This window comes from Micropterus salmoides, unplaced genomic scaffold (genome assembly GCF_014851395.1).
Source record: "Micropterus salmoides isolate LMB-PRFRI ecotype aquatic unplaced genomic scaffold, ASM1485139v1 Ms_hic_scaffold_8, whole genome shotgun sequence".
In the NCBI taxonomy this organism is placed as follows: domain Eukaryota; kingdom Metazoa; phylum Chordata; class Actinopteri; order Centrarchiformes; family Centrarchidae; genus Micropterus; species Micropterus salmoides.
In genome coordinates this window covers 2,498,837-2,514,553 of record NW_024044570.1, presented here as the reverse complement: position 1 = coordinate 2,514,553, position 15,717 = coordinate 2,498,837, and the positions used below count along the sequence as shown (strand labels likewise).

General features: G+C 41.0%; 2 protein-coding genes and 3 non-coding genes across 6 annotated transcripts in view; 4 read left to right on the top strand and 1 right to left on the bottom strand.

The window, feature by feature from the left end:
- Positions 1–5,726: 5,726 nt before the first annotated feature.
- On the top strand, positions 5,727–11,529 carry LOC119894123 (40S ribosomal protein S17). Of its 2 annotated transcripts, none has more exons than XM_038706664.1 (5): positions 5,727–5,837; positions 7,271–7,422; positions 7,891–7,996; positions 10,185–10,250; positions 11,404–11,529. In XM_038706664.1, the coding sequence occupies exons 1-5, from the start codon at positions 5,835–5,837 to the stop codon at positions 11,479–11,481; spliced, it is 405 nt and encodes a 134-aa protein (XP_038562592.1). In that variant the 5' UTR covers positions 5,727–5,834; the 3' UTR covers positions 11,482–11,529. The 2 variants fall into 2 exon arrangements, with proteins under 2 accessions (XP_038562592.1, XP_038562593.1); XM_038706665.1 differs by lacking the exon at positions 5,727–5,837 and adding an exon at positions 5,944–5,966.
- LOC119894472 lies at positions 7,457–7,583 on the top strand. The gene has a single exon (XR_005442935.1). It is a non-coding gene; the product is annotated as a small nucleolar RNA SNORA71 (small nucleolar RNA).
- LOC119894475 lies at positions 9,122–9,248 on the top strand. Its single transcript, XR_005442937.1, has one exon. It is a non-coding gene; the product is annotated as a small nucleolar RNA SNORA71 (small nucleolar RNA).
- On the top strand, positions 11,204–11,330 carry LOC119894474. Its single transcript, XR_005442936.1, has one exon. It is a non-coding gene; the product is annotated as a small nucleolar RNA SNORA71 (small nucleolar RNA).
- A 1,622-nt stretch (positions 11,530–13,151) lies between the features above and the next one.
- cart2 (cocaine- and amphetamine-regulated transcript 2) overlaps positions 13,152–15,717 on the bottom strand; it is a 3,531-nt gene continuing 965 nt past the window's right edge. The window contains exons 2-3 of the mRNA XM_038706501.1: positions 14,735–14,818; positions 13,152–13,437 (exon numbers count right to left, since the gene is read on the bottom strand). Of these exons, the coding sequence (XP_038562429.1) occupies positions 13,330–13,437; positions 14,735–14,818 (192 nt within the window). The 3' untranslated portion in view covers positions 13,152–13,329. The remainder of the gene's footprint in view (positions 13,438–14,734; positions 14,819–15,717) is intronic.

Sequence of the window (15,717 nt, the reverse complement as noted above, 5' to 3'; positions counted from 1 at the left end):
AGCTTTATCTGCGGCGTATCACATTTAATTCATTATTGTTTTCTCAAGATCTCAAATTATTTATGTTGGAAAAACAAAGTTTTGTTATCTCGAGATCTTTGAAAAAATTATCCTGTTATCTCGGGACAACCCGTTCTCACTCCCTGATTCGTCACATATGGCCATAGTTGTCAGTTTGTAACGCACTTGGGATCCCTTTACCGTCACAGTTCAACGCAGTGGTGGAAGCACTGTAACGTCAGTTTTTGATGGTAAAGGTAGGAATAAGATATTTAACAGAAAAGACAGAGTAAGGACATGGTTGGGGGGGTGGATGGAGGGCCAGAACCTGGACTTTGAAACAGGAGATCGTTTGTGTCCCGTGTGAAACAAAAAGTCAACATTAAATATTTTTATTTAGGCAAGTTATGTAAATTGACGTAAGTGACGCTAGTTAACTTCCGTGTTAACTGACGTACGTAGTGATTTTAACCCAAACCAGGATCTTTTCCGAACCTTATCCAAGTAGTTTTTGTGCCTAAACCTAACCAAACTGCAAAGTTTCACAACCTTTATAACGCGCCGTTTCAAAATGGCGATGTTTCGAAATGCTAGCATTTTATTTTGAAAGTCTTTGCAAAAGGCGTACCTAGGTTGTTAAAAGTCAACGGCAAAGGCCCTTGACCAAGTGTCAATATGTGACGAGTCGCGAGTGAGAACGTGTTTCTCTGGAAAACAACATTTGTTATTTTGAGACAACGACATAAATAACTTGAAAAACAAATTAAATTAACTTGTTATTACAGGAAAACAGAGTATATTTACATTTATCTGACGCTTTTATCCAAAGCGACTTACAATTGCTGTATATGTCAGAGGTCGCACGCCTCTGGAGCAACTAGTGGTTAAGTGTTTTGCTCAGGGACACAATGGTGGATGTGTCACAGTGGGGGATTGAACCCGGGTCTCTCACACCAAAGGCAGGTGTCTTATCCACTGCTCCATCACCACCCAAGTAAATAAAATGCATGTGTGGCCTCTTAGGGCTTCCGTACAATAAACTACAAGTTGCTAAATAGAAGCTCAGTCAGTAAATACAACATTTATAGACTAAAGTGTGTGTTTCCCTTTAAGACTTTTAGCTCCATTTCCTGCACAAAGTGGCCCTCGCCTTTAAGATTACTGCACATTTCTGTTTCTGTAGTTTGACACATCTATCTGATACAGAAGGTAGTTTGCAGACAGTATCTGGTTGCATCCACTATAGTGTACAATTTTCTGATCAGTGTGTAGATTGTCAGTGAGGTTAACTTTGTACTGCTGTACTTAAGCAAAGTTATTGTAACTATCTGCACTTTATCTGAAGCTTTACGAGACTCAGTCCAAGGAAATGCCTGTCAAACACATACACAATAAAAAATGTTCTAATTATATTTTGCCTGTAACCTGAGACGCTAAATAAGTGAAACCATAATTAAACTTAGCACTTATCAAAACAAAGTGCTTCGCAGAGACAAGGTGAAATAAAATTCCACTGTAAATGATAAAAATGCATGAGGGCCAAAGTAACATAACAAATAGAATGAGAATAAAAACAATAAAACAAGCAGGTGGCTCAGATAAAATCCGGATCTGGGGCCTTCAATGTCTGTGAAGGTTCTCAGCCATCCAGGTCATAATTATCCAAGGAAGGTTAAAATCGAGGGCAGCTGGACTTGCGTGAAGATGCTTGAAAACATTTCGCCTCTCGTCAGACAGGCTTCTTCTGACTTACTGGCAGGGAGCCCCAGCTGTTTAACCTCTGTGAGGTCGTTAGTAAGGCCATAGATCCCGCTTGGATCGTTAGTTGGGCTGCACGATTAATCTAATCGCGATGTGGTCATGTGCGATTACATAACCGCAAACAGTGTGCGATTTAATAAAACAATAATAGTGTGTGTGTCTGCTCATTATCTCCGCCCACACCGGCCTCTCGCATGTGCCTCTAAAAACAGACAGGCCTACAGTGCAATGAGAAAAATGAGACATGAGCAGTGTGTGAGTAACTTTTAAGACACAACAACCTATCGTAATCTCCGCCCCGCCAATCATTCAAAACATAGTCTGACTCGTCACCGGAGAACCGAGAGAAATGCCGGGTGCTCCGGTCGCTCTGTGACAGAGAGACGACAGCAGCTGTCTGCAGCTGAACTGGTCAGACAGAAGAAAACTGGGAGAAGAAAAGGAAGATTTGGCTCTCTGCCATTTAACGTTCGCTTTATCGGTGCCTTTTGTTGTTCAACATGTTCAATCACAGCCTGGAAAAGTTTGGCATACTTCAGCAAATCATTAAATGTTGAAGAATATGATTACTGACAAGTTTAGAGACCGATGTAGAAGCTTTTACTTGTACAAAGATTAAATTTTAAAAAAACAACCCACAGAAATGAAACAGCTGTGGTTTTAATATTAAATAAATTCTAATGAATGTAGTATTTAATATATTATTGTTATACTAACAGTAAATTATTAAATAAACATTATACTCTTTATATAATACACTCGTGTACAGTTCCTCCTCCAGGTTGCGGATGGAGACTCTGCATTAGACAGATGTACATTGAGCCCATATGTGCTGCTTCTAGCCGCCCCCTCTGTAGAGCAACGAGCTCCCTTTGTTCTCTTTTACATCTGTTTTACTTGTTATTGTTATTAATATTGTTTCACTTTGTTCAAGTTGAGAAATACACATTTCAATTTAAGTTTTTCGTGCATTCCTTGATAATTAAGCAAGTAGACTCAGTACCATTTGTTCCATTATAAATTTTCTCCAAATCGTGCAGCCCTAATCGTTAGTGCTCCTGGCTGTTGGAACGACAACTCTTTCGATGCCAACAATGACCATAATTTGGACAGATGATTTGAAAGTGGCCATTTGCACCAGAGTAGATAGACCATGTCTCAACAGGGGAGGAGGTCTGAGACACCTCTGAATGCAGGAGACTGAAGAAATGGTCACATTTAGCCTCACGTGAGGTGCATGGAGTCTGAAAGACTGTTGTTACAACAGCCAGGAGCACAAACAAACCAAGCGGTATCCATCACCTTGATAACGAGCCCACAGATGTTAAACAGCTGCGACTGAAGAAGTCAGCAAAACGTCTTTGAGTGTCTTCAACCAAGTCCAGTTGCCCTTGATTTCACCCTTACTCACAGGGCCTTAAATGTTGTTACCCTGCTTTAGTGCAGCTGAACCTTTATGATATGAAAGCACATTCAAAGGGCCTCAATAGAGTCTCTGCATGATCTCAGTAGAATCAGATTAGAGACGTGACTGCTGTAGTTAATAGAACAGTCCAACACTTTGGGAAGATGGAGAGGATGGATATAAATGTCCTTTCTGTGCTTTAACTGGGGTGACAGATCAGGATTACCCCTGTAGCTGTGTTAAAGTGAGACGTGGTGGTTTAAACAGCACGGACTCGACACATATGAGCTATTTGTTGACCAGCGACGAGCGAACTAAGTAAAAATACAAGTGAATTATGCAGAATAATATATATTATATTACTGGATTATAATTATTGCTGCATTAATGTGTTCATCACTTTGAAGTTGCAGCTGGTGGAGCTCTTTTTTTATCACTTTATATTCAGCTGGATAGTCTCATCAGATCCTATAATAATAAATCATACTTTATATGTTGATTAGATAATTATTCTAAAAGAGTCACTGAAGGAATCAAATAAAAGTAGGGAAGTAAAAGTACAACATTGGCCTCTGAATTGTGATGGAGTACAACTACATTACAATGGTTTCTAAGTACTGCACTTTTGTTGGAACTATGCTAGCAGTTTCCCTCTGTTTCCAGTCTTTGTGCTAAGCTAAGCTAAACACGTCTCTGAACAGGACACATGTTAAACAGAAATCCGTCTTCTCTTCTCACGTGGCTCCTAAAATGTTGGACTGTCCCTTTAATATAAACTTTATATTAGAGACTCCTGTAATAATAATAAAAAGATTAATAAATCCAGGCACACGAATGCAGTTAAATTATGTTTTCTATTGAATATAATTTAATTTAGACAGAAGAAAACGAAGGCAGAAGACATTTTCCGGTGATTTTATTAATCTCAGTCGGTCTGTAGAGACTTTATTCAACAAATGATCCTAAAAAATTACAGTTTAATTTCATTATTTGCTTTATTTTAAAGGTGATTTATCTCTGGTGAAAGTTACCTCAGCATTGACCAAAAACCTTTAAAGTGTTTGAGGTATTAAAGGAAGTTAATGTTCATTTACATAATTATCTTCAAGTCTCCAAATCCAGCCAAATATCTGAATGTGATTTGATCTTTTATTCCCTCGAGCTCACAGATGTTTGTTGTACAAAGACAAGAATCACTGAGGATGTAATTTCTGCAATAAATCAGCTGTTTCTCAGAGTAAACAAAGCTTCCAGGTCTGATGTCTAGTTTTCTCTCTTCTGTAAAATCCTCACCGCCCACAGCTGAGAGGTGAGATCTCTGTTTTTTGGGGGGTTTTTCTAACATTTAGCCACTGACAACCAGCTCCAGTCTGTTCACGTCATCGATGAGAATGCGACGTCTCCGATCTGATTCACCGCGGTGAAACTCAGAGGGAGGCAGAGATGTCTGACACGTATAACAACATGTAAACACATCAAAAACACAACAACAACAGGACAACAACAAACAGCCTCACCACATCAGCTGCTACCCACAAAACAACAATCAGTATTTTATACATTTTCTTTTTACATCAAAACTATACATTTGATGTACTTTTACTTGCTTTGAGTATTTCCATTTCATGCTACTTTACACTTGTACTTTTTACTCCACTGCATGTTATCACATGTTAGTATTCAGATCCTTTACTTAAGTAAAGTTGTAATGTCACTCTCAGAAAATACCCCACCTCAAGTAAAAATCCTGCATTCAAAACTTACTTAAGTAAAAGTATGTTAGTATTATTAGCAAAATGTACTTAAAAGTACCAAAAGTAAAAATACTCATAGTGCAGAAAATCTTTTATGTGTATTTTGATGTTTTTGGATTAATGATAGATACATTATTCATCCTGATGGGAACTTGCAGAGTCGTAGTTTGCATAACTAATATAAACACACAATCACAGTTACAAAATACACAACTTAATGAAACACACATGAGGGATGTTAAGTGTGAGAATTTTCCTGCTGTTGGGTTGTGCTGATTTTAAGTACTTTATACACTGTTGGGTAGTTTAATCTACAGCAATGCATCCTATTCAAGAAGATAATCATATGTTTGTAGCGTCGCTGTCCTGTGAGAATACACACAGGACAGAAACTGTTTCCAGCTGATCTAAGGTCAGTTTTAATAGTTTATTAAGACTGAGAAGTAGGAACACTTCATCCTTCAAGTTTGTCAGAATAAAAAAAAAATACAAAATCACCACATTTGCAGATGCAAGGTTTTCACTGGACAGGAAAGGTACGAAAAAACTGTTATCTAAAACGTAACTTCTTACTGAAGGAAATAATTAAAGATGTCTGTTAAATGTAGTGAAGTAAAAATTACATTATCTCCCTCTGAGATGTGGCGGGGAAGAAGTAGAATGTGACATAAAATGGAAATACTCAAGAAAAGTACTTCAAACTTGTTCTGAAGTACTTGAGTAAATGCACTCGTTAAATTCCACCACTGTTTATCAAACACTTTCTTAAACGCGACTGTTGTTATTGTTGTTGTTACCTCCTCCGGCCGGCAGGGGGCGCAGCCGCAGTGGCGTCTCTCTGCTCTCGACTTCCGTCTGTTGATTTAAACTTCCACCGGAAGTCTGCTCGTCCTCTTCTACCAGGCCGATCCAACATGGTGGGTGATTTCTACATGTCTGCCCGATGAATCTGAACTAATCCTGTCCTTTTAGCCGTTTAAATCCAGCAGCTATCCCTCACACAGACGCCGGAGCAGCTATTTTACCCGATAACCGCAGTATTAATGGTAGATGACGCACGCGGATCGATTTATTTGTGGTATTGTAGCGGAGCGCTGCGGCTAACGGAGTAGAGCCGCTACAGCCTCGGTTCTTATTCGGGTTTTATTTGTTTAATTTAAGGAACACATCAGAATAATACTGCTGTTTTCATGTTTGGGTAAATGCCGTTTAAATCGGATTAATTGCCAATAAATATTGCTAACCGTTCGTTAGCTTCGGAGGCTAAACCGGGAGCTAGCTTCTGAGCTAACGTTAACGTGAACCTACCGACCGGAGCTGCTGGTGAAGTACATCACCTGTTGGAGAGGTGTCTGCGCGTGGGGATTGTCTAACCTGCCGGTTATATGTTGCGTGTTTACTGTTGTGTAAGTTGCGTTAATAACGAAGAAATGCAGGAACCGTGAAGGTTTCATTCAACCAGGTGAGACAACGTTACATCAACGTAAGATTATCCGCAGGTATAAAAGGGGGAATTTAATCCATGAGGCCGCTACAAAACGCAACCTGCACCACTACAACACTTGCTGGAGGTTTTTCCATCTCAACATCGTGTTTTAGGTGACGCATGTTCGCGGCTCACACTGATTCTGACCTTGTTCTAACTGCGTACTGCTACTCCAGCTGTATGAAACCAAACTAAACTGTTTTTAATGTCAATAAACGAATCAAAATGATGCCGAAATAACAACAACATGCCGATTTGTTAAAAAAAAAACGATTTCATGCTTTGTCTGGTCTGTCAGCAAGTCAGCAGGACAACTACTTTTAAAATGCTTGTTTTCTGAATGGAGTTTGGCTCGATCGGGAAGTTTAACTCTCGCTTTCTTTTCTCCAAGCGATGACCAGTTTTAAACAAATTATGAAATAGTTCTGGGGTGACTAGGACACCAGCGTTTGGTGGGGAGACCTGGGTTCGATTCCCGTTGCGACACATGCATCACTGTGTCCTAAACAGGCCACCCCGGCGTCCCCTCAACAGCTCCCGTCTCTCAGCAGCGGTTTGTCGGCGAGCAGAGACTCGGTCCTCTAACGACGCTCTGAAGCTGTTGGTGACAAACTCAACGCTCATAGTCCATCAGTCACACGGCATGGGATATACCAGACTGTCACACGACTTTGTTGCATTCGCGGGAGGAGTTCCATCCCTCCAAACTCCTCCACGTCCTTACATTGACTTTGAATATAATCGCGCTGCGCCCAACACTCAGCCGGCTTTTCGTCTGTAAGCAATGTGAGAATAATGACTTGAGGACGTTTCTATGAATATTTATGAATAAATTAAGGTTGTGGTTTGTGCCCCCGCCTGCAGGGACGAGTCAGGACCAAGACGGTGAAAAAGGCCGCCAGGGTCATCATCGAGAAATATTACACCCGGCTGGGAAGCGACTTCCACACCAACAAGAGGGTGTGCGAGGAGATCGCCATCATCCCCAGCAAGAAGCTCCGCAACAAGATCGCCGGGTGAGTTTTGGAGACGAGTGTTTGTCTTTTGACGTCCTGTATCGAAAGTGGTCATGGCGTCCTCGTCGCCAGGTCATTGATAGTACAGGAAGATCAACCTGCGAGCCTTTCCCGTGTCTGAAGGACGACCCGTTCCTCTCAGACCCTGGCGCTCTCAGACATCTCCACAGCAAATGATGTTCAATATTAAGTGTAAAGTCAACATGATCCTTGTAGACTTGAGGCTTCTTCCACACTACTGCGTGTTAAACGGTCTGCGCCCACACCAGCGTTTTAGCTGCGTGTCAGAACGGATCTCCGTCTGTATTAAAATGATTGAAAACAAGAAAACACCACCTACGCAGCGATGGTCGGCGCTCCTCAGACCAGTCGCAGCAGGTCGCCGTGATTTAACTGCTTCCTTGTTGGCGTTTGATGCCGAATGTTTGCGTCCGTGGTTCTGACTGCCGTTTGCTGATTCTGCTGCAGGTATGTGACGCATCTGATGAAGAGGATCCAGAGGGGTCCAGTCAGAGGCATCTCCATCAAACTGCAGGAGGAGGAGCGAGAGAGGAGGGACAACTACGTGCCAGAGGTCAGTGAATTCACCGCCACGTTGTCTGCTACGCTTTTCTGTCTCGGTCCGAACAGAAACCTCCTGCTGTGCGGGGACCTGGTTTCTGCTAAACTGGTACAGCTGGTGTCTGATTCACGTTAATATGGAGTTAATTAAGGTACAAGAGCTTAGCGTGTGAACACACCAACATTTGTACCGTTAGAGAATCATTTTGGTGTTTTTAAACAATATTTTTTGTACGCTTTGGTGTTGAAATGACTCTTAACTCCAAAAAGTTGCATCTGTGCAGTAGATGCTTCAGCTTCACCTCTAGGGGCGATTGCGCCCGTCAAAATGGCGTCCACAAAAAGAGCATCTTGTTGCCAGCGACAGGTTAAGCCTGTTACACCAGGTGTCTGACGGTATCTGGAAAGGATCCCTACGAGAGGGACTCGCTGTGACCCCCTTTGTTTAACAGGAAACTGAAGTCTGGCGAGAGGCGAGTTTCTGCAGGAAGACGCTATAAACGAGGAGAGAAGTTTGTTGTGTACGTAGAAGAGCTGCCGGCGTTATTCCTACACAACAACCTCCCCTCTCTGACTCGTTTCCGCCGGCGTTTTCCTGCGACAACCCGCCTCTCACCAGATTTCAGAACGTGAACTGTCCTTGAGCGAGACTTCAGTTGACGCCATCGTCTCACGGATTCAAAACTCTTTAACCTACAAGGAAATTTAACAGCAACATGTGAAAACAGGGCCCAGGTTTAAAAACACCGGCGTGGTGCTTCTGTGGACCGTCGACTAAAAATAAGAGTTGTCTTCTAAAAGCTTCTAACGTGTTGAGTATATTGAAAAGGCGGCAGGTGAGATCAGGCAGACTTGTAGCTCTGACTGCTGGAGGTAGTTGAACATATTGTCATGACGGTGGCAGCGAGGTAGCTGCTGTCTGAGCTGACGGACAGAATCAGAGGTCAGCTGAGGATCAGCCCGACATGGATGTGGTGTTTGCTGGTTATTCCGCTTCGAGGTAGAAAGAAGTGGTTCCTCGCCGCTTGTCTGTGACCACGCCGTGACCTTTGACCCTTCTTTATTGTTGGTGTGATGTAACACAAGACCCGGCCTTTCTGCCGTGCAGCTGTGCGGCTGTAGAAATGTTTTTCCTCCACCCTGTATCGAAAGTGGTCATGGCGTCCTCGTCGCCAGGTCATTGATAGTACAGGAAGATCAACCTGCGAGCCTTTCCCGTGTCTGAAGGACGACCCGTTCCTCTCAGACCCTGGCGCTCTCAGACAAACCTTACGTCTGCATGTTTAACGTAAAGGAGGGAAAACGCTGTAAATATGTTGGTTTTTAATGCTGCTGGTTTTGGTCAAGTCAAACGTACGAGTGTTTGAAACTTCTCACGGTTGAATACTTACTACTCGAAATAGCAACAGGAAGTTCTGTATTTAAACCACACATCTCTTAGAATGAGATTTATTTTCTAAATTGCATCAAAGTAGTGAATCATCTTCCTGTTGAACACACGGTGCAGCAGAGCTGCAACTGTTAATCAAATTATCGATTTTAGTTGTCGGCTGTTAAATGAGTTGCAGACTATTAGAGCGACCAGCTCTTTAAATGTGTTCTGGTTTCTTTTCCTCCTCCTATGACGGTAGACTGAATATCTGAGTTGTGGACAAGAAATGTGAGGACGCAGTCTGTGATCAACATTTTCTGACGTTTTCATAGATCCAAACGTTAAGAAAATAATTGTTAGTTTCAGCCAAACAAACGAAGTTAATTTAGTCCAGTGTGTAATGTTATAATAACTTGACTGACACTTTTCCCGCCACGCTGACGAGGTCAGAGGTCGTCGTCACGTACATGATGCATAAATCTAATATTTTACCTCCTGCGTAGTTCAGGCTGACTGCAGCTAATCTGCAGGTTGTTGTTGGTGGAAAGTGTCTTCAGATGTCCAAATATATATTTAATTTATCAGTCCACTCAAGGAAAAGCAGTAAATTGTTTTGGCTTGAAAATGAATTGAATGATTCTCAGAATGGTTGTAGATGAATCTCCTAATCCCTGCAGCTCTGGTTTAAACCCAGACCTCCTGGCTGCTTCTCCTCCGTCTGCAGCTGCAGGACCGCCTGCCGGTTCAGCTTTAGTAAAACGAAGGATGAGCTGCTGCAGGTGACTGATACGTTGACGTCTAACTCCTCCCTGTGTGTTTACCTGTGCAGGTGTCCGCTCTGGACCAGGAGCTGATTGAAGTTGATCCCGACACCAAGGAGATGCTGAAGCTGCTGGTGAGTCTCTGTGACGGCTGTAGTCACAGTAGTACCTGTTCTGCCAACTCGAGTGCAGTTCTTCACTTTCATTTCAGTATTTTAATATTCTGCCACTTTATATTTTTACAGCCGTGGTTACTGTGAGTTATGAGCAGTCGTGTGCTAAACTGTTGGGAGGCTTTTATTTATAACAAAACATCTTTTGTAAAGTTTTATAAAATGTGTTGTGTAAAGATCTGAAGTTGTCAGATAAATGTAGTGAAGTAAAAAGTACAACATCTCCCTCTGAGGTGGAGCAGAAGGAGAAAGTGGCGTGAAAAGAAAATACTCAAGTACAAACGCCTCTAATTTAGCTTTAAGTACTGAAATACATTTAATTATTGTCCACAGCCGGTCATGAGTGTATATAAAACCCTATACATTACTGTAAATGAAAGGAACAGTATTTAAAACAAGTATAATCAACTGTACTATTGTATACTGCTGATAATACTTTTACTCAATATGTGCAGTACTTCTACTTTTATATTTTAAATTGTGGTATTGCTTCTGAATACTCCTACCACTACTCGATACCGTTGTTAGATATTACTGCGTCATTGCAGGAGCCAAGTGCAGTAAAAGGATGTGGGATTTCAAACAAACTAGGATTCAGAGTAGACTGCAGAGAAACGGGAAGCAGGAGGATGTAAAGCTTCGTGTTTAATGATGCGGCGGCACTTTGATCAGGAGGAGGCGGCTCGTTACTGACGCAGCTGCGGCTCGAGCGTTAAATGAGGCGTCCTGCAGAAAGTTACGAGCCTCGAACGACGATGTAATGAGGTGGTTTAAGGCTGCGAGGTGAAGATCAGAGGGTCACTGGCAGTTTGAGAACTTCAGAGAAACATATTTTTATTATCTTATTATTTTTTTTTAAACGGCTGAACGGACGGAGCATGAAGCTGTGCAGCTGTAGAAATGTTTTTCCTCCACCCTGTATCGAAAGTGGTCATGGCGTCCTCGTCGCCAGGTCATTGATAGTACAGGAAGATCAACCTGCGAGCCTTTCCCGTGTCTGAAGGACGACCCGTTCCTCTCAGACCCTGGCGCTCTCAGACATCTGTCCTCCCTTAAATCTGCTGTTTTCACATTGAAGTCTGGTGTCTCTGACTCTTCTTCCGCTCTTCTTCAGGACTTCGGCAGTCTGTCCAACCTGCAGGTCACCCAGCCCACCGTCGGCATGAACTTCAAGCAGCCCCGAGGAGTCTAGGCGTCTGTAAAGTATCTTCTAATAAAACCCTTTGGGACAAAAAAAACCCCTCTGCTGTGCAGGACTGTTTTTTTGGACGTCTCAGTTTTTAGATGTGAAACCCTCAAAACTCCGCTGGTGGTAAATTATCTTTTTACATATTGGAACCAGAGAAGGAAGAAGGTGGTGGTGTCTGAATAAATGAGGAGAAACATGAATGTTCCCCAAAGTTATTGACTCAAGGATTTATCTGCACATAAGGTCCATTATAATGGGGGAGGGGGGGGGGAACAACTTTGTAAAATATTCTGACATTATAGTTGCACATAAACCTTTGCAAGGCTGCAACATCACACACACGTCTGCCGTGTATTATGCATGCAGTGGAAAGTTATTAGACTTTGCAGTGAGGAAATACTCGTGAGTTCAGCCCACAATCACTACCGTGCACCTTTAGACTTTGCCCTGGGAGTATTCAGAAGAAAGCAGTGATTTTTTTGGGGGGGGGGGATCCCCAATTTTTCTTCTCGTATATTTGACATTTTGTTGTGTAGTCTAGATTTGTTTTCTCGTTATTAACCCCCGACACTGGCTCCATATTTTTTTTGGACACGTAAAATAGTCAATCTAAGTATGTGAAATTATAGCCTGCAGACGGGCTCCACCTCAGAAACTTCACATGTCTTATGAAGCGGTGTGTCTTACTATCCTACTGCTCCTCATTAAGCACAGATGTGTGTAGTCCACGTGCAGGGGAACCTCGAGTTAACCACCCGCTAAACCCGTGTGTTACGGAGCGCAGCTGTGCCGATAGTAAGTATCCATGAAGTAGTACTACGCAGGACCAAAATTTGCATTCAGTGCTCCGTTTAATCGTGCAGCGTGGCTCCGTCCATTAATTATACTGTCGACGCACAGATCAGCCAGGCTGTTTCTGTCTGACGGAGGAGATGCTCAGTGTTGCTGCTCATGGCACCAAAATGTCAAGAGAATGATGTCATTCATACATTCGAGCGCATCCGTGTAGGCCACACCCCCTTCCTCCTCCATCACCAGCACTGACCTCCCCTCCTCCCCTGCACATGGCTGCACGTGTCGCAGAGATTCTCAGGAGCCTGTCTGTGCAAACACATTTTTAAGTGCAATGCGGTTGTCAAAACGAAGCATGTGCAGGTGTCTCGGGACGCTGATGGGGATCTAAAAGGCTTTTTGTTGAGTCGGGGTTTATTGTGGCGCTGCAGAGACGTCCTGGCGTCACATCTGCAGACTTCAGGAAAACATCTTTGTTCGGTACAGATCCTTTCAGAAATCACACATTAATCATTTTAATGTTTTTCAGTGAGAATGTGAAAATAATAATTCCCCCCTCTTGTATCACAATCAGTCAAAAATCATCGCAATTAGAATTTTTTTCCCTAAAATAAGACACAGAAAAGCACATCGTGAAAATGATTTATAGGCTGAATAAGACTGTATTTCACATTTTCCCCTGAAAAGTTACAGCTGAACTATCCGGATAGATTTATATCATTTTTGAATTGACTCCGATTATCTTGCTGATGCTGTGAAATGTGAGGCCGAAGTTAAAGCGTCACAAACCTGTAACTGTCATTCAAACTCAAAACATTTAATCCTTTTAAATCTCACAGATTCAGTGTTTAACTTTTAAAAAGCAGCAAAACAAAGAGGAGTCGCTGGAAAAATCAGCGTTTAATGCAACACACAACATCACAGAAAGACTTCCTCCACGTTCAGCTTCATGAAGCATTTATTATATATATTCTAGGCTACTTTACATCATTTATATATTTATATATATTTGGAAAATATACATGTTAAAATAAACTCTTGCTGTGTTGCGTGACTGGCTCATAAGCACTTCAGCAGGAAGAAGTTGCAGAAAGCTCCTCGGGGGCAGTCGCACATCTTCCCGATGCGAGATCCTTTCCTGATGGCGCAGTGCTCCCCGAGGTCACACTGAGGACAGGAAGTACCACAGTGACACACTTTAACACAGGACGCCATATCAGCTGCTCGTGTCTGATACCAAGAGGTGGCGGGTACGAGGACACTCAGGTGGGTACTGATTCAGGTATAATGTGGTGAAACTGTGTGTACTATTATAAAAATGTGTGTGTAGTGGAGAGTAAGTAGGCTTCATTTACTAGAGTATTTACTTTGGTGCAATTTTAAAGTACTTTTAGATATATTAAAGTACTATGTCGTGATACTTTATACTGCTACTTGACTGTGTTTCTATTTCATCCACCAGTGTCTTTACAGATTAATATTTTATATACAAAACATGCTTATCTTATAAAATAAGGAAAGAGATGCAACAATTAGTCAGTCGCAATATTTTAATCGATTAATTGTTTCAGTCTTTTTTCCTTTTTTTTAAGCAAAAATGTAAAAAGAATTATGGTTCAAGAACTGCAGTTTTTTGTCTTTTAAAACTGTAAACAAAGAGTCTTTTGGGTTTTGGACAGTTGGTTGGACAAAAGAAGGAAATTAAAGACGTCACTTTGTGTTTTGGACAATTGCGACGAACATTTTCAACATTTCTTGACATTTTATAAACCAAACGATTAGTCGATTAATCATGAGAATAAATGGCGCATTAATAGATAATGAAAATATAATTAAAATATCTAAAACCCTACCAGATGGGGGGCCGTGGTCTAGTTTGTGTCAGTTTAGGGGTCCTTGATGAGAAAAGGTTTGGGAACCACTGCTATAAAGTACCCAGCAGTAAACAATACTGCAATATTCAAATACTCCTTACATGTTAATCTATCAATACTCATAATTCAGTAATTTATGTAACACTGTAATGAACTGAATCCTGCATACGTTTACTTTTAAGTACTCTTAGCTGATAATGTACTTTAGTTATTATTACATAGTAATATATTATTACAGAGTATATCCTGTTCCTCCCTGGTACTGTGCTGTAGTATTACTTCAAACATACACACATGTACAAATAAGAGACAGGAGATTAAATCACCTCAAACTGAAGTTCGTTTAGTTAAAATCATGTTGAGGTGAAATTGGAGCGGCGCCATCTTGTGGCAAACAAACATTACTGCAGATTAATTCAAGTGGAAATATCTTTTGATATATAAAATGTCCACTTTATTAGGTACACCTGTACAGCAGCCCAATGCAACAGTCACCTTCAATGAAGCTATATTACGTTCACGTGTGTTTTATCACTGAGGTCACGGCGTCGCAGAGATTTCATTATGAAAGATGTGTGAAAGTGACTCACAGACGGCACTTGACCGTATTTCTTCTCCCAGGGATTGATCCTCTTGGTCTGCAGTTTCTCCAACACTTCATGCAGAGCGCCGAGCTGAAAACACACACACACACACACAGTAGGCAGATGCATTATGGGGCAGATTATTAACTTATTCACGAAGCTTACAAACTCTTCCGTCGTCCCAACAGGTATCGTATCAGTACATTTACTCAAGTACTGTACTTATGGACAATTTTTAGGTACTTGTACTTTTCCATTTTCTGCTACTTTATACTCCACTTCAGAGGGAAATATTGTACTTTTTATTGCACTACAGATTCAGATTATGAATATTAAATATAATTATTATTATTACTATTTGAGCTGCTCAGCAGAATGTAAAGTCATCCCCCTTTTACCAGCTACATTGTATCGATGAACACACGCTATTTATAATATAATATATTAATTATAATATACAATATTATAATATAGATTATTCTGAAATGAGCCATACAGTCATTGTTTTATTGATATTAAGATGTGAACCGGTTTGATTTGTTCCTGTGTGACAGAGACCTCTTTAATTTGAAAATAGCTCAGTGATATTGTCTAAATAATTTAATTAAAAAGCCCTGATGATAATATACAGGAGTTGCAGCTGCAGCTGATCATCATCATGATCTAATAATCATCTAGATTTGATTCATTGATTGGTCCACAGAATATTATAAATAACGGAATAAAACAAACTGCATTTAATCGCATTTGAGAAGCTGGAATCAGAAGATGAATGCAGATAAATTTTCACAAGACCAGTTTCTAATGATATCAAACATATGACTAATATAATAATGATATAAAATATGTGTATACTGTCAACATATATAAAACATTTTAAATACATAATCATCATCTCCATTATCATTAGCATAATATTATTAACATACACACTGTAAATACATATAGTAGATAATAATACATGTGTGTACTGTCACAATATAATATGT